General features: G+C 41.3%; 1 protein-coding gene across 1 annotated transcript in view; it reads left to right on the top strand.

The window, feature by feature from the left end:
- The window catches only part of fbn2b (fibrillin 2b), a 178,915-nt gene that overhangs the window by 149,682 nt on the left and 11,380 nt on the right, over positions 1-17,853 (top strand). The window contains 13 exon segments of the mRNA XM_052037856.1: positions 947-1,075; positions 3,627-3,746; positions 4,558-4,683; positions 6,318-6,470; positions 7,107-7,172; positions 9,116-9,241; positions 11,151-11,270; positions 11,521-11,643; positions 12,711-12,842; positions 13,993-14,118; positions 15,361-15,501; positions 15,504-15,566; positions 16,319-16,444. Coding sequence (XP_051893816.1) covers positions 947-1,075; positions 3,627-3,746; positions 4,558-4,683; positions 6,318-6,470; positions 7,107-7,172; positions 9,116-9,241; positions 11,151-11,270; positions 11,521-11,643; positions 12,711-12,842; positions 13,993-14,118; positions 15,361-15,501; positions 15,504-15,566; positions 16,319-16,444 — 1,551 coding nt within the window.

The following is a 17,853-nucleotide window of genomic DNA, read 5'->3' as shown; positions in this document are numbered from 1 at the left end:
AATAACCGTATATTGAAATTAGCTGTAAGCTGTTCCCTCTCCAGTCGAGGAACAATAAAGCAAAACTTTACACAGCAACTCTTGTCAGTTCAGATCGGAAATCCCACTCTCTATAATTACTGCCACATTCTCCAGTATAATTAGTGCCGTCTCAATCAAACCCCTTCATTCTCCACTATAATTAATGGATCCACCATTTCCTGTGTTTTTCATACCCTCTCACTCTCTAGACATTAGAGCTTACAGTTATAGAGGATACTAAATTTAGTGGTTATATGATATTTACTGATATAAAGAATTCCAGATAAACTGATTTAACCAGTTAAAAAGTGAAACTCCCCACCACAAAGAGTGGTTGATGTGAGTAGCCTGGATACATATGGAGTTAATTAAGTAAAAGCAAGAAGGCGATAGGAATAGAAGGTTATTCAAATAAGGTTAGATGAAGAGAAGATGTATGGAGCATAAGCACCAGCACAGATTGCATGGCTTCTAGGTTATACATTCAGTGTAATGACCCTCGCCTCATGGGTGCTAATCCTGTGAAACAACCTCTTGAATGGCAGATTATTGAATTCCTTCTGAAAATTCAAATATACATCCATTCATTCCTCCTTAATTACCCTGCAGGTTATATTCAAACATGATTTGCCTTACATAAAATGTGAATTTGAATACAATCAATTTGGAGAGATGCTTTAAACAGATGCATATTATAAATATCTGCCCCACTATTTTCACTGTGCAACTTGTTCATGTTGTGACCCCCTGGCTGCACTCTGAAAGGCCTGGTCCCCCTATGGAATCTCAAGTTACCAGCAAGAATGGGAATCAGGATGAAGGGCTTAAAGGCCAAAAAGCCTGTGAATTGTAGTCATTTGCAAATTTTCCTTTAATCATATTACTTGTTCAATATTTTTAATAACATTGCACTTCCTCTGTTTAGATATCGATGAGTGCTCAACTCTGATTGGCCAAGTCTGTAGAAATGGACAATGCATAAACAGCATTGGATCCTTCCAGTGCCTGTGTCAGGATGGCTATGACCTGCCACCCGATGGGAAGAATTGTGTGGGTGAGTGAGTAAGGTTTAATTTGCCTATACCCTCAGTCAAGTTTTAAGATTGGCAGATATGCATGTGGCACACAACGGATGATGCAAAGCTGGGTGACAGTGAGGAAGCTGCAGGAAGTTTCAAGAGGATATAGATAGGTCAGGTGAATGGGCGAGGATGTAACAGATGGAAACATAATGTGTAAAATATTGAGGTCATCCACTTTGGTAGAAAAAATAGAAATGCAGAGTACTTTTTAAATGGATCTGGGTGCCCTTTCACACAAATCATTGAAAGTTAGCATGTAAATACAGTAAGCAATTAAGAAGGCAAATGGTACTTTGTTGTAGGAGGATTTGAATGGAAGAGTATAGACATCTTGCTGCATTTATATAGCACCCAGTGTGTCTGCACTGGGAATATTAGGTGCAGGTCTGATCTAAGAAAGGACCTACTTGCTATAGACAAAGTGCAATGAAGGTTCACAGATTGATTCCTGGGGTAGGAACAGACTAAGCAAATAGTCTCTTGTTTTGATGGATGAAAGGTGATCTCATTGAAAAGTACAAAATTCTTATGAAACCTGGCAGGGCGGCGGATGCAGTGTTTGTGTCACTGTCGTAAGTTCCAAAGTCTTAAAATAAGGGTTTGGCTGTTTAGGACAGTTGAGAAGAAATTTCTTCAACCAGAGGATAAGAATCTTACGAGTTTTTCTACACGCAGGGCTGTGGAAACTCTGTTGCTGAACAAATTCAGGACAGGCATCAATAAATGTTTAGGGATAAAGGGAGTCAAAGAAGATGGGGTTAGTGCAGGAAACAGGCAGAGTGGCAGTGCAGCTCTGTCACAGCTCCCTCATCCTGGGTTCAATGCTGACCCATGCAGAGTTTGCACATTCTCCCTGTGACTGTGTGGGTTTCCCTTGGTGCTCTGCTTTCCCCTCACATCCTAAAGATATGTTGGTAGGTTAATTGGCTAAAATATCCCTTAGTGTAGGTGGCTGGTGGGAGAATTGTGGGGAGAGGGGTAGGAGTACTGTTAATAAGCATGTGTGAGACAAAGGCTACAGGGAAATGGGAGAATGGGGTGGATGTGATGGCTCTGAAAGGCAAGACTCAATGGGCCAAATGGCTTCCTGTGTTGTAAGGAAATACATTTAGAAATATGTGTTAAAAGTTCAGCCATGTTCTTACTGAATGACAGAACAGGCATGAGGGGCCAAATGGCCCACTCCTGCCTCTGTTCCTTACGATCTTAATTCCAGTCTGTGAGATCCTCTGCAGGGCTTTGACTTTAATTCTCTACCTTGGGGTTACAGCAAACTCTCTGATGTACCGGAAGCTGCACAAGCAGTAATATGGTATTCCCCTTATCCAGTCTTTATTAGCAGCGAATATTCTCAGCAGGGTAGGCATAACTTTACTGTGAGCTGCTGCAACCATTCACTTGCTGGATCACACACAGCTGCAGATGAGCAAGTCCATTGAGGCCAATGGTGACCACAGCCTGACATCTCAGTCCAGCGACAGCCGGGACTGGAGCAGCAGATCATTCCTGCTTCAAGTTGGAGTTCCTCTTCTGGGTGCCATGCAATATAACACCTGGTCCTTTGCTACTTCTGACCATTTGTGTATTTTAACATTTACCCCTCCAACAGTGATGGTGAAAATAATCAGCTTAAGTATTCGATGTATTGTGGTGTTGGTTAAACAGCATAGTGGAAGCAACCAGGTTGTATGCAAGAATTTAAATAAGATAGCTTTGGAGGAGCACTGTAAATGAATGCATATTATACATTTATGCCCTTTGTGTGTTGAACTATCAGTAGAAAGGGCCTCTGCTTCTTCTGTCCTCTGCCACTGCTCTTGCCCTCTGGGAGGGTACTAACAGGAATTCATTAGGAATGTTGGTACCAACAGTTTAAAATTTAACAAAGGATGTGGGTAATAAGAAGAGTGAAACTTGAAAAATCCTGTTTGGAGACGCAGTAGGTGTGATGAAGGTTGCGACTATAATGGTGATTAATTTTGGTGAACTGTGCAGATGGGAGATGTTAAGTTTGAGAAACAGTGTGGGTATCAGACACATTAAATTTAATGAACAGTGTGGGAACAAGATGGATTAAACTTGATTAAAGGTGTAGTCATGGGAGAAGTGGTCTTCGAAGACTGATGACCCTTTTGTGTGAGTTTTTCTAATGCTCCAATGTCTTAACATATAATTGCACAGTTGTATTCAACCTTAGCCATTTGGAAATGGGCTGTATCAAGGTCCTGTTTAACGGTCCTGATTGTGTGTTCCGCTGAGGCATTGCAACATTAGTTATAAGCATGTAAAGTTTTATCCAGCAAACGTTCAGTACTAAAATAGTGAAGAGAATGGAAAAGATGTTATTTGTCCAGCAAAATAAGTCCAATAGTATCAGAGACAAGTAATACATTGAAACATTTTAATTATTTTGCATCGGTTTTATGCGGTATGACAAAAGGCAGAAATGCTGCACATTTACCTTCTGGTACTTGTTCTCTATGTTTAGCTCTGGTCTCATCTCTTCTCTCTCTACATCTTTAGATATCAATGAATGCATCAGCTACCCTGGCACCTGTGCTCCTGGGACCTGCCAGAATTTAGATGGTTCCTTCCGGTGTATCTGCCCACCTGGATATGAAGTACAGAATGACCACTGCATCGGTAAATAGAATGAAATTGAAGACCACTGGGTTACTAGCATGCAGTTGCAACACTGTCCAGCCCCTTATAAACTGGACAAATATGCAAAGCCAAGTGGGAAAAGCAGCAGATCCTAAAGCCTTGCTCTCGTTACTTACTTTGAGAACTGGTGATGCAGTTCATTCAGAAATATTAAGTTAGTTTCTTTTTGAAGAATGCAAGGCTGACAAATGTAAATATTTCACTTTTATCCCCAGTAGGATACAGTGTAAGATATCTTACAAACGGATGGTAATATTTAAATTAGCCAGCCACCTTCATGAACAAAGATTAAAATGAATTATTAATTTCAAAAGGTTTCTAGCTTTTTCTGGATTTTTCTTTCTCACCTGAATTTTCACGAGCTGGATGCCGACGTTCATTGGACTACAACTCACTGGGAGCTAATCCTTTCTCTGATGTGGGGTCCTCGGGCACTGTCTGAGTGTGAAATGGGTTCACGGGCTGATCCCTCTGTGAAATGGGGTTTTTAAGGACTCTGTGAAATGGAGGTTCGTGGGGGCTCAGCCTCTCTGAAATAGAGTCCTGATTTATGAAAGAGTCACTGACAGGAACTGTTTACAAGAAGTGACTTTAATTGATCAGATTCACTGTTAGCCAAAGATCCAAATACTTTACAGGTTTAGTGTGTCCATGAGGACATGCTGAGTTAATTGTTAGGCTGCTTTATTATAAAGTGGTGCTCTGGTGCAGTTCTTGCTCTGAATGAAAGCAGTGAAGATGCTGCAGTGTGTGGATGGGCCCCTTCTGACCTCTGCCTACTCATTCACAGATATTAACGAGTGCGAGGAGGACCCTAATATCTGCCTGTTCGGTTTCTGCACCAATACACCCGGGAGCTTTCAGTGTAACTGTGCACATGGATTTGTCCTCTCCGAGAACGGAAGGAGATGCTTTGGTAAGTGAGCAGGAGACCTGAAGCTCCCAACTTCATTTTGCCTCCTCATACTGAATATAATTCAATAGCTAGAGCACTCATGAGCTCTGTGTGCCCTTACATTGTGTGTGAATCATAATACAAGTTATTCCATCAGATTAATTTTACTTCTTACACATCAACTAAAATCAATTTTGTATATTGTCAGGAAACTTGTGCCTTATTTGCAAGGGTACAAGAGGGGGCAGTGTCACCATGAAGGCTTCCCTGTGAACCTGCTCCCTCCCTCACAATAATCACTGTGCCCCTGTGATGTAGAAGTCTGCTTGGTATAAAATTAAAACCTAAGCTGACACAGCTGAGCTGAAACAACCTGAATCCAAGAACTTACAATGTTTTCCAAACCCGAATGTTTCAGCAGAGTAAACACCAGATTCCTCCTGAACCTAACAGATGTGGTTGGGCCCCAACAGTCTGGGGTCAGGTAGTCAGGCTTTACCATGATGCTATGCACACAAAATGCTGGAGGAACTCAGAAGGTCGGGCAGCATCCATGGAGGGAAATGGACAGTTGATATTTGGGGCCAAGACCCTTCATCAGGACTCCATAGATGCTGCCTTACCTGCTGAGTTCCTCCAGCATTTTTTCTGTGTTGCTTCAAATTCCCAGCGTCTGCAGTCTCTCTTGTGTTTACCATGATGCTCCCTCTTCTCCCTCAGTCCTCTCCTTCCATGCTCCTTTCTCTCCAATAATCTTCCTCCATACTCTCTCTCCACCCTGATCCTCACCCTCCACACTCCTCTCTCCCCAATCCTCTCTCCCCAGTACCCTCTCTCTATACTCTCTCTCCCCCAATCTTCTCCCTCCACACGTCCCTCCACCATCCTCTCCCTCCACTCTCTTGTCTCTCCACACAGTATCCTCCTTCACCATCTATTATCCTCTCTTTCACCTGTTACCCTCTTTCTCTTCCCTGTGATCCCTTCTCTTTACTGGTAACCTCCTTCCAGACGATCAGCTCTTACCACAAACCTCTTTATACTTCTTTGACCCTCTCCACTTGTAAATGTTTCCCCCATTCCTCTACATCTATTCATTGTTCCTGAACCCGCTCCACAATTTCCAGTGTCCAAGGTGGTGGTAAATTGTGGATGAAATACCTTTGCCTGAGTTTCACGTACAAGGCCTATTCCACTGCACATGATTACTTGGACCTCATGTCCAATAGACACGCATTGCCGGAGCCTCACATGGAACTGAAACAGGTTACCCACTCAGTGACGCATAGCGTGCTTTTTCAGATACTGCAATTTTTTAGGTCTACTTGTTTCCTCTGTCCTGAACCAATGAGATGCAAACATAAAGAAGCCCCATGCTATATTGGTTATCATTTTACTCAGTTGTAGATGACTGAAAGTGTTAAAAGCTATAATTCATTTTAATAACCACTTATCCATTTGAAGTGATACTTTGAGGTACACCTCCCTTCCCTGGAATGTGAAAATGCCATCGGTATAATCAGCATTACCTTTGCCGAGGAGCTGAATTAAAGCAAAGATCAGTCCACCTCCCAACAGTGTGTTACATTCAGTGGAACTTGTGAATAGTTTGTGCTTTGTTGGACATTGGTACTTACTGGATTCTAACCTTTTAGATACCAGGCAGAGCTTCTGCTTCACGAGGTTTGATAACGGCAAGTGTTCTGTACCCAAGGCCTTCAACACGACCAAAGCCCGCTGCTGCTGCAGTAAGATGCCAGGAGAGGGCTGGGGTGACCCATGTGAACTTTGTCCTCAGGAAGAAGAAGGTGGGTTGCCATTCTGTTGTCCATTGAATTGTTAGTGGCATCATAGAGGTTTGGTAAATTAGTACAAAATACTCTTTCATTTTATTAGCACTATATTGAATCTCAAATGTAAAACACAAACTAGGAATTTCCTCAAAGCTCCTGTAGCCTTGCAGGCATGGCCACAATAATCTAGCTCATGCTCAAAGTGGGTGTAACTTGAGGAAGTTTCAGGACCCAACAATTCAAACGTTCCATGGTCTGCAATTTGCATCCTTTTTAACAGCAATGCCATAGGGTGACAAAAGAGAAAAAAACATGGTCTCTATAATCTTTAGTTCATTGCTGACAGAGAGACCCATGAATATTTGGTTAATGTATTGGAGAGGGGCATATTTGCATTAATGTGCAGGAATCTGTCTTAAATAGAGATGCAGTAAGAGGATAATGGAGATTCAATATCCTCCAGAGTGGCCTGCTTGTTCCTCCATTCACATTTAGTGGTTGTAGAATTTGCTAACCAGACAGCTGCACTTTGTGGGTCTAATACATTTTGATATGCCTTGTGGCTCATTTGGTACAGATGTGTGTTGTTACGGCTAATGTAAGGGCAGGCTACTGTCTGTTGCTTTTAATAATTTTATTTTTCCATTCTAGTTGCTTTCCAGGAGCTGTGTCCATATGGTCATGGTGCCATCCCAGGCATCGGGGATACTCGCGAAGGTTGGGTTATGTTCAGTAATTTTGTGTTGAATTCATCAAATCTATGAAGTTCGTTCTGCTCTGTAAAAAGAATAATTATAATTCTAGAACGGTAAAAAGGCTCAGAAAGTAGATTTATTAAAACAAACACTATTTCTACTTTAATGTAAATGGCACAGAAACTGCCCCTTATAGATCAGATTATATCAATAATTGAATCTGACTCTTATTTCTCTCACTGCTGTCAGTGATTTGGTCAGTCTTTGATTTTTCAAGCTCAGTGATTGGAAACTGCTAATTGATTGGATATCCTTCACACGTGTTTACATTTTACTACAGATGAATATATTTTGTTAAACTTCAATTTGTAAACTTCAAAATAGATTCAAATTTGCTGTCTTTTTTGAAACCCGGCTTATCTAAAACTATGAGAAGGGAGTGGGTGGCTGGAAGGTGTGAATGAATAAACACAACCAGATCTGTAGCAATCAGTGGAAGGCGACATGGGACCAATCACCTGGGTGAAGGATAGATGACAAGGACATTAGTGTGTGCCAGTGCGTGTGTCTGAGCACATACTTTGTTGAATATATCTAAGATCTGGGGATGTAGCCTGAAAATTAAGTTACGAAACACACGGAGGGTGATCAAAGTTTGGATTTCCCTTCTGCAAGTGATAATTGATGCTGGTTCAACTGTTCACTTTAAACCTGAAACTGACAGGCTTTTTTAATCAAAGGTATTAAGGAAAATAGGGTTAAGGCTGAAAGTAGAATCATAAATCTACATGATGTCATTAAATCATAGGATAGATTGAAGGGGCTAAATGGCCTGGTTCCATTGCCTTATTGTAAATGCAGCAGGAAGATCTCTTGTGAGTCAGTCATGTTGTAGACATTGCAATGAAGCAACAGTGCACGTTGCTGATCTCAGAGAACAATAAACCCAAACACGTAATCATCTCTGCAGTGTGAATTTCATTTGTCCTGATCTTGGTCCCTGTATGGCACGAACTTCAGAGTATCTCTGTTATCCAGCAGCAGTGAAATTGACAAGCGGGCTAAAGAGCCAGTCATATTAAAGAATGCTCACAGATAGCAAACCAGGAAGTTAAAAGCATTAATTATTAAATAGAACTTCAGACATTTTGTAAGGTGAATCCAAGGGCAAATGCATTAGATTGTAGAAGCAGAAATATCATAAATAACTTCTAACAAATAAATTATTTAGAAGGTATAGAATTTTGAAATAGTTAACTAAGAGTGACAATCCAGACACTTAAAGCAGAGTTTTTTAGAGCTAGAATGGTTGTTAGGCAGTAATCATTAAAAAAGTATACTTCAGGCAGCAAATTGTAGTGTTTCAGGATTTTCATTTTGTAAATTCTGTGGCTGAAATTTCTGTAAACTGATTGTTTTTAACAAGTTATTCTGCATACCATTTGGAGGAGCAGGCAACCACAGGCTGCAGCTTCAGCATTTCAATGTTAACTGCCTTCCAGAAGTCGTTGCCAATTTCCACCAACTTTCTCACCACAAACTAAGGGCTATTATTGTAAATTGAAATAAAACTCTTACATAATCTAGTACAGGGCATTTTGTTCCAGAATCCTTTTAAGGAAACATATGAGGTAGGGGTTGGAACATTAGGCTAAATGGACAAGTGGCCATCTCCTGCCCTTCACATTATTGTAATGATCTTTTACAATGGTTGTCAGATTTTTCCTGAGATTGTGAACCTCTTCCGTTGAAATTACCACAGTCCCACATGGCCCCAGTTGTTCTACTCCTCCCATCTGTATCTGCACAGCGAGATTAGTTATAGTGCTCTAGATTACAGTGTTCCTTAGATTTGTTTATTCCCAAAGCTAGGAAGTATTTTTTTAGGCACACTGAGATGAACGCAGTATTGCACAGATGGTTTTACCGTGGATTCCCCCTAATATTTTTCATCATCTCTTTAAGATGTGAACGAGTGTGTAGAGAATCCTGGTATCTGCGTTAATGGACATTGTATAAACACCGATGGTTCCTTCCGATGTGAGTGTCCCTTAGGATATAACTTGGACTTCACAGGAGTAAACTGTGTTGGTGAGTTACTTGATTTGAAGTGCTTCATTTGAATAAAAGTTGGATAAAGGATTTATTGAGATTTGAAACACAAGTTCTAATCTTGAGGGTATTGGAGGAATTCTTTTCACTGAACGAGTCATTAGATCACAAAATCTATTACCACAGCTTCACACTGAAGCCAAGACAATCACACGATTTAAGAGAAAATCACTTGAAGAAGGAAAATATTAAAGGTTACCAGAAAACAGCAGGGAAATAGGCTGAAAGTAGATATCTCTGATGTGGAGCTAACTTTGGCACAGGTATAATGGGCTTCTGCTGTGCTGAAATTGGCATGATGCTGTGATAAATAATAACGTCAGGATTCTCAGCTAATGACACACCATGCTGCCTTGAACAGCAGTGAAATCATTGGAAGCATCTGGTCACAAGAGGTGTCAAAAATATCCCCAGCCTGCCCATTACAGCTGGTCATCTGATGCTATGAGTGTGTTATCCATCAGCTCCTGAGGAGGTTGCTAAGTAACAGCCTAGTGTGGGGGCTACTGGAATCTCTCAGATAAGATCACCTGTCACATTGAGTCTGCAGTCTTAGTTTCTTATGGAAATTAACAAAGGAGGCACCCTCCCAGGGAAACTGAAGAGCAGAAAGTGAAACTTTTATTTAACCTAGTATTACTTTAAACACATGATTTGAGTTTCTAATGGCTTAAGGGTGTGACAGACCAGACTAATGCAGAACATACACAGCTCCATTTCCAGCTCACTAACACATTCAGAGCGGCAGATGTCATGCTTCAGCTGACCCCACGACCCTGGGTTAAGTAAGGGAAGGTCAATCAGTGGGTGCTTGTGATCTGTATGCAGTGACTAGAAAATTTGAAAGGGTGAGACAGTTGAGGAAAAAGTGCCTTGGAGTTCACATCACATTAAAACTCATTTTCCCTTGGAAAGAAGATTGAATTGGGTGCAAAACTTTCCTGCTAAACATTCCATGTGGAAGATCAATATACAGCAAAACTGTGATAATCCAATGTCCAGTTGTTCAGAAATCCTGCTGGTTCAGCATGTGGCTCACTCAGAAGTCTGGAGTGTGGGGTAGGTGTACGACCAGGGTCAGGAACATGGGTGGTTTGCAGATTGAGTGCTTGTAGGTTTCAACTTGTTCTGACAAGCTGAAACTCACAAATTCTATTTACCGCACCATTTAAATTCACTGGGTTCACTAGGAAATTTATTATCCTTTGGTGTAACATGTTAAAAAAAAGTGTGTTGGGGAATTAATAGGAATAACATCCAATAGTCCAGAAAACCTGTTAGTGTGTTGTCAGCGGTCCTGAGAGTGCCAGATTATTGGAGTTTTACTGTATATTGGTCTTCCACACGGAATGTTTAGCAGGGAAGTTTTGCCCCAATTCAATTCTTCTTTCCAAAGGAAAACGAGTTTTAATGTGATGTGAATTCCAAGGCACTTTTCCTCAAACTGATACCTTGAGTATTGTTTAACAGAAGAAAAAGCCCAGATCTTCCAACATTTTGAACAGCAGCAGGGATGTTGGTAACATTGGTGTCAGTTTCTTATCATGTTGATAGTTGGTCCCTCCCTTCCTTCCCTCCCTTCCTTCCACTTCCCTCCCTTCCCCTCCCCTTCTCCCCCTCTCCCTTCCCCCCTCTCCCTTCTCCCCCCTCTCCCTTCTCCCCCTCTCCCTTCTCCCCCCTCTCCCTTCTCCCCCACACTGTTGATATCTCCCAGATTCCCCATTCTGCTTATCTCTCCCTTCTTCCTCATTTTACTGGCTACTCCATTGACCTCCTACTCTAGTGTCTCTCCAAGATTGCTCTCTCTGCTGGTTACTCCATAATTCTTCAGTCTGCTGGTCATGTTTGATTACTCAGGACTAATGGTGATGTCTGTGTTCGCGTCCAGATATTGTTGAATGCAGCATTGGTAATCCATGTGGTAATGGTACCTGCATTAATGTTATCGGAGCGTTTGAGTGTGAATGTGACGATGGATTTGAACCTGGACCAATGGCAACTTGTGAAGGTAGGCCAGCCACTTTAATGATTTGGGACATTTGTCATGATAAGATTGTCAACATCTATTTTGAAATGAGCAATAATAATGTTTAAGTTTGCAATCGACCCTATCGATGGCTGATTTTAGAACAGAAAGAGAGTTTCCTTCTCTGGGATCTGTCATAAGTGGGCCATCTGCATAATGTAATCAGCACAAGGACTGTCATTGAAAGCTTTAGGACAATTATCTAACTGTGGTATTTTGTTTGTGCTTTTAGACATTAACGAATGTTCGCTCAATCCCCTGCTGTGTGCATTCCGCTGCATCAACACCTATGGCTCCTATGAATGCACCTGTCCTGGAGGTTATACTCTGAGGGATGACCGCAAGATGTGTAGAGGTAATGAGTGCATGGCACTATTTACACTGAGCCCTAGAGCGACACAGTACCAGTCAGATGCTTTCTGCGAATTGCCTTTATAATTTGATTGAAAATATATTATGTGAATAATATATCTTCAATTTAGCAGATTCACCAGCAAATTAATTATTAAAACTTGCATTTAAACATGGAAGGTTGTTTTAATAGATTAAGAAAACTTAGATTGTGTATAGTAACAGCGGCCAATCAAAATGCCACACTCATGCTGTTACGTCATTATTAACCAGGAAAACAGAAGGAAATGTCCAAACCAGATGTGGTGACATCAAAGCCAGCTGTAGTGACCACTTCCAGATGTTATTACCAATTCCAGAACTGAATGATAGTTCAAGTTTCAGATGCAAAGCAACAGTTAACAGTTGTGAGGTTACCTACTTTGGCTATTTTACCAATTCCAGACATTGAGGTTACGAATTCCAGTTTGTGTATGACCAACTATATAGTCAATTTCAGCTGTAATGTAATCAGATCCTGCTGTGTAATGATCACAGTATAACTGCAATGTGGCCAGAACTGGCTGTGGCATAACCACATTCAGCTGTGAATAACCAAAGAAAAAATCAGCTGTTCCATAAACTGGTCTGAGTCCTGACAACACATCACACACCCAGGTGAATGAAGTTACAGCTGGATAATGGGGTTCTCCTAATTACGGTCACCTCAATTTATAAAGTATTTTAGAAGTTTCAGAAACATTTCAAGATACTTCATAGGAACGTTATCAAATAAGGTAAGACATGGAGAGGCCAGAATGATAGGAAAGGTGAATTTATACCTGTTAGCATGTGAATGTTGCATTGATGACTGAACCTTTATCCTTAACTTCACACACTGAAATGTGTGAGAATTTCCATTCTTAAGGTGCTCTAATATTTAGAGCAAGATTTGCCCCTATATTTTTGATAAAATACCAGAAAGATGCACAGTGGTGTGAATTATAGTCATTGGGTAAGTGGCTCGAACAGGAGCAGATGGCAGTGGGGCTGGCCTGTGTTTTGCTGACTAGTGTTTATCCCTGACTGCAGATTTGGATGAGTGTTTGGAAGGATTACATGACTGTGAGTCCCAAGGAATGTTATGCAAGAACCTGATTGGCACCTTCATGTGTATCTGCCCACCTGGGATGATGCGAAGACCAGATGGAGAGGGCTGCATGGGTATGTCTGTCTGATGTCTTCCATGGTCAGTTCATGTGGGTTCAATAAGTTTATATTCAGGCCTTGGTCAGTGATGTTGTTCCTCCTACTGGAGGATGATGTAAGTGGGGTCTCCCCCAGGGTTTGAGCCCATCACCACTGATGAGGAAACACTCAGCACAACACCAGAAGATGGAGTTGCAGTTAAAAATGCAGCATAAAATCCACATATTTTTATTGATTGCCTCTGTGCCTTCCACAGATTATAACAGAGGAAGACAGTCACTGCTGGCACCTGTCCCTCCAGATAACAAACCACAGGGCTCTGCTACCCCCCTTCTTGTATCCCCAGATATGAGAGGTTATCCCTGTCAGCAGCAAAGGAAACAGAAGTCCTGTCCAGTTTTGCCTCCCCTCTGTCGTTTATCTAGGGTAACTCTGTTGGCTAAGACGGGAGTGTGTTCACGCCGTGCCTTCTAATTTGGGATGATTTAGTGTAGGTGAACTCGGCCAACTACTCTGAATTTGTTTGATTCTCCCAATTAACTATTGAGGCTGTCCCTGATTTAATGATAAGCTTTATTAAGAAATATCGATTAATGAAGTTAGTATTTGGTTCTGAAATACCTTGAATTTAAGAAAACACTGAACCTGGGGTTAATAGTACCTTTCCACCAAGGCAAGTTCCAGGCACTCCGCTTACCTTTCCAAAACTTGATCCAGTGCAATTTTGAGTGATTAAGTAGAAATGTTTGAAAGAGCAATTGCTTCTACTTATTTAACATAAATTCAGCATGGAGCAAATTTACAGCCAGGTTAAATGTTAAAAGCATTACACTTAAAATTTTGGATGTCAGGTTTGCTCGATTCCAGCTCTCCTGTCTTTGAGTAGAAGTTTTGTGAGTTCGACCTTCCCTCCGGCTTCAGCAATTAATCTAGTCTGACACTTCAGTCTCATTGAAATGGAGTACAATATTGCCAAAGGTTTCTCTTAGAACAGATTTTGACAGAGGTCTTGTCTGTTGAGTAGAACATAACCTGTTACACTAACTACAAATTAAATTCTTTCTTCACTAAATGTGAGGCATTACTGAGAAATGGGATAAACATTGTTTATAAAGTACAATATTTTATTTTAACATACGTTAAGATTCTATTGGAATATTTCCAGATGAAAATGAGTGTCGCACTAAACCAGGAATATGTAAGAACGGACGATGTATCAACACGGTGGGCAGCTACCAGTGCGCCTGTAATGAAGGGTTCTTGGAAAGTCCATCAGCAACAGAGTGTCTGGGTGAGTGGAAAACCTCAGCATGTCCATAAGATCTGCTGAAATACTCATGCCATTCAGTGTGAAATCAGGAAGTCTTGAATTGCAGTGGAGCACTGATAATAGTGAGAAAACGGAATATCGTAAAATTGATTGTTACCTGGTAACCATTCTGGCTGCCAGAATGAGCAGTGGCTCCACAATCAGTATCTAGAGAACCTCAGTGTAATCTGGATTAATCTGCTGGTTGATGCTGTTTGGATTCCAGCATTCAAGTAGTAACAGTGAAGCTCTCCAAATACAGCATCAATGTGCAGGAGTTGAATCACTGGAATCTTAATTCTCTGTCAAATGTGCGTAGGCACTGATTATATTACCCAGCTAAAGGTATTGGTTTATTATTGTCACCTGCACTGAGGTACAGTGTAAAACTTGTCTTGCATACCGATCGTACGGGTCAATTCATTACACAGTGCAGTTACATTGAGTTAGTACAGAGTGCATTGAGGTAGTACAGGGTTAAAGATTGAGTATCAGGTTAGTGCAGAAATGAGCAGGTTTCATGGCAAAAGTTAGCCCATGGAACCCAAGGACACTGACTGGACATAGAAGGTACCTGTTCCATCCCACTGACACTCACAAGAGGGCACTGATTCTATACATCACAGGCACTCAACCTGCTAGTTTATTGTAGGTGTATAAAGTGACCTGGAGATTCCCTACTCCTACAGTGATGGTTTAATCCCACACCAGGCAGTGCAGGCCCCCTCTTTATAACTCTGTTGGAAAAAGACTATGCAGTTGCGTAACACAGTCCCAAACTAGGCAGTCTGTATAACCCAGTCCCATACTGGTCAGAAGAGTCTTTTAGTATAAATCAGTGCATACTTCATTCAGTAACTCAGCCCTAAACTGGCCATACTGTCTCTCTCTATATAACTCAGTCCCACACTAAAGAGTGCATTTACATTCTAATCAGAGCAAAATTAATATAAGAGTGAAAGATAAAGAAAGAAAGAAAAACTTACTTTTATAAAGTGCCTTTCCTAAACTTAGGATATTCCAAAGCACTTTACCGCTAATGAAAGAAATAAAATAAAGGACCAGGTAAATGAAATAAATAATAATGGAAGGATCATTTTTCACACATTTTTCATATTTTGTTCAATTATGAATCAGTTATTGTTTTAAACCAGAACTCATGTCTCCTGTTTCTGCTCTGTGGACAGCCTCTCTAACTCTATACTATATCTTCTCTTATCCCAGATAATCGGCAGGGCTTCTGTTTCGTCGAAGTTTTACAGACAATGTGCCAGATGTCATCCACCAACCGTAACCTGGTTACCAAATCTGAATGCTGCTGTAACGGAGGCAGGGGTTGGGGGAACCAGTGTGAGCTGTGCCCCTTGTCAGCACAGCCCAGTATAAGAAAATGTGCCCACACGGACCTGGCTATGCCACGGATGGTAGAGGTACGGCAAAAGTCCACTCATTGGTTATAACTGGAGTCCCCTGGGGTAATTATCCAACATGTAAGCCTGGCCCCACTGGGAATTGTGACATGTAACATGATTAAATCCCATCTAATGACAGGATTTCCAAGATAGGTTTTCAGTAGTCAAGACTCCTGACTAGATGTGCAGTCAAAAAAATGAACAACACGTTGCATTGGTTCAACTCTCATCTGACTAATAGTAATAAAAGTGCTCTGGAACATCTCATCAGGCACTCCCCTGGTTGTGATTACACTCACTGGGGTAGAAATTCAGAGATGCAAGCAACTGCAGATGCTGGAATCTGGAGCAAAACAACCAACTGTTGGAGGAACTTGGGTCGAACAGCATCTGTTGGGGGAATAGAATTTTTGACATTTCGGGTCAAGACCCTGCATCAGGACTGGGGTAGAAATTCATCCATTCTTGAACATGCTAGTGGTTGCAATGATACCATTCTGCCACTTAAATGGAACTGAATATCAGAAGTAGAAGACTACAATATAGTTCATCAGCAATGCTGACCATGAAACTGCCAGATTATCATAAAATCTCATCTAATTCACTATTATTTTTAGATCTTCCATTGGTTGATTCTGAACTGCCCTCTGAAATGGTCTAAGATGCCACTCAAAACAATGGCAATTAGAACTGGCAATAGATGATGGTCTTGCCAGTGACACCCACATCCTGTGAATACAAAACCAAATTACGTGATATATATTTTACAGATATCGATGAATGTAGAGTGATGCCTAACTTATGTAAAAATGGACAGTGCATAAATACTATGGGCTCCTTCCGCTGTTTCTGTACTATTGGATACACCACTGATCTAACAGCCACCTCCTGCATTGGTAAGAATCTTTTAAATCACCCTCTCTGAGAACAAACAGAAAGTGATAATCAGCAGTCTTGCAGGCTTAGCCTTACACACTGGATAGCTGAGTATTACTGTTTAGAGAAAAGTACATTTTTCTCATTTATCAGGAAACCCAAATGATGAGGCAAGGCTCAAAGTCCTGGACTAGTGTTGATAGATTAGAATAGACAACAAGGCCATGTCAGGAAACAGGGATCAGGTGGCCCATACTTTTGGGAGGGAGGGAAGACAAAGGGGTGGGGTAAGAAACTCCGTAGCTTTCATATTCTAGGAAAGAATGGATTAAAGTTTTAAGTGTTGATTTCAGCACAGCAAGTGACAGCACAGCACAGCACAGCACTTCATCACAGCACAGCACTGAGGGAAAAGAGAGCAGTGGGATAGAGTTTAGCAGGGTTGAAAGATGGAAGTTCTGAGAAACACTGACCATGGTAGTGTCAATAAAATAAAGAGAGACACCAATAGAAAGAAAGAGGCTAATAAAGTCTTCCGTCATATGAGAAATTTTTCTTGTGTCTTTTAGAAGATTTTGGAAGATCGTTCCAGGCTTGAGAGAGACTTTCTAAAACTTGGGTGGGTGGTTTGCATTTGGCTTCCACAGAGGATTAAAAATTGTTGCAGAAAATTGTAGCATCTTTGGATAAGGAAACACTCCAAGCCTAAATCTTAATGGAGCTAGCATGTGGAGTCCAATGAAACAAAGATTCGGGGGATGAGCAGGGAGGCTTTTGTTGTACAATGTCAGCAGTCAGGAGCACAGAAAGCTGCAGAAATTAAAACAGCAACGTTTACGAAAAGTGGACAAATATTGAAATTGCTGTAATGTAAAAATAAACTAGTTGGTCACATGGAGCATTCTTGCCAAGCCACTTGTTCTTACTTCAAGCTGGGACCTACGATTCTATTTATTGTTTTTTGTGTTTGTGTTGGAATATGTTGCTGTGACTGGATGTGAGAGCTCCTCAAGTTGGTGATCCTGCAGGGGCAAGCAGTGTGACTTCAGCATTGCATGCCTGCTCACTGGGTAAGGGTAGTGCCTGATGTGTAAGCAGATCCCAGAATCATGCCAACCTGTTCCGTATTAGTTGATCCTAGCTATAGGAGCAGTTGTCCTTGGTATCCTTTGTTAGGGAGAGAAGGACAATTTGCCACATGGGCATCAAATGAGGGCAGGATCAGGCTCACCTCTGATGCCCACAGAGTTAAACTGCCTGCCACCACTCACTGTTTAGGTGCTGTACCATCAATGCACCCATGTCCTCTTTGATATTTTCATTGGAAAACTTCATGAATGAAAAGTTGCTTCATTCATCTCTTCAGTGTTCCCTGAACTCCATTCTTCCTAAACTGGGATTGAATATATAGAACAGGGCTCACAGAGAC

This window comes from Pristis pectinata, chromosome 24, assembly GCF_009764475.1.
Source record: "Pristis pectinata isolate sPriPec2 chromosome 24, sPriPec2.1.pri, whole genome shotgun sequence".
Lineage (NCBI taxonomy): Eukaryota > Metazoa > Chordata > Chondrichthyes > Rhinopristiformes > Pristidae > Pristis > Pristis pectinata.
The sequence above is the reverse complement of the archived record's forward strand: the minus strand, read 5'-3'. Positions and strand labels throughout refer to the sequence as shown.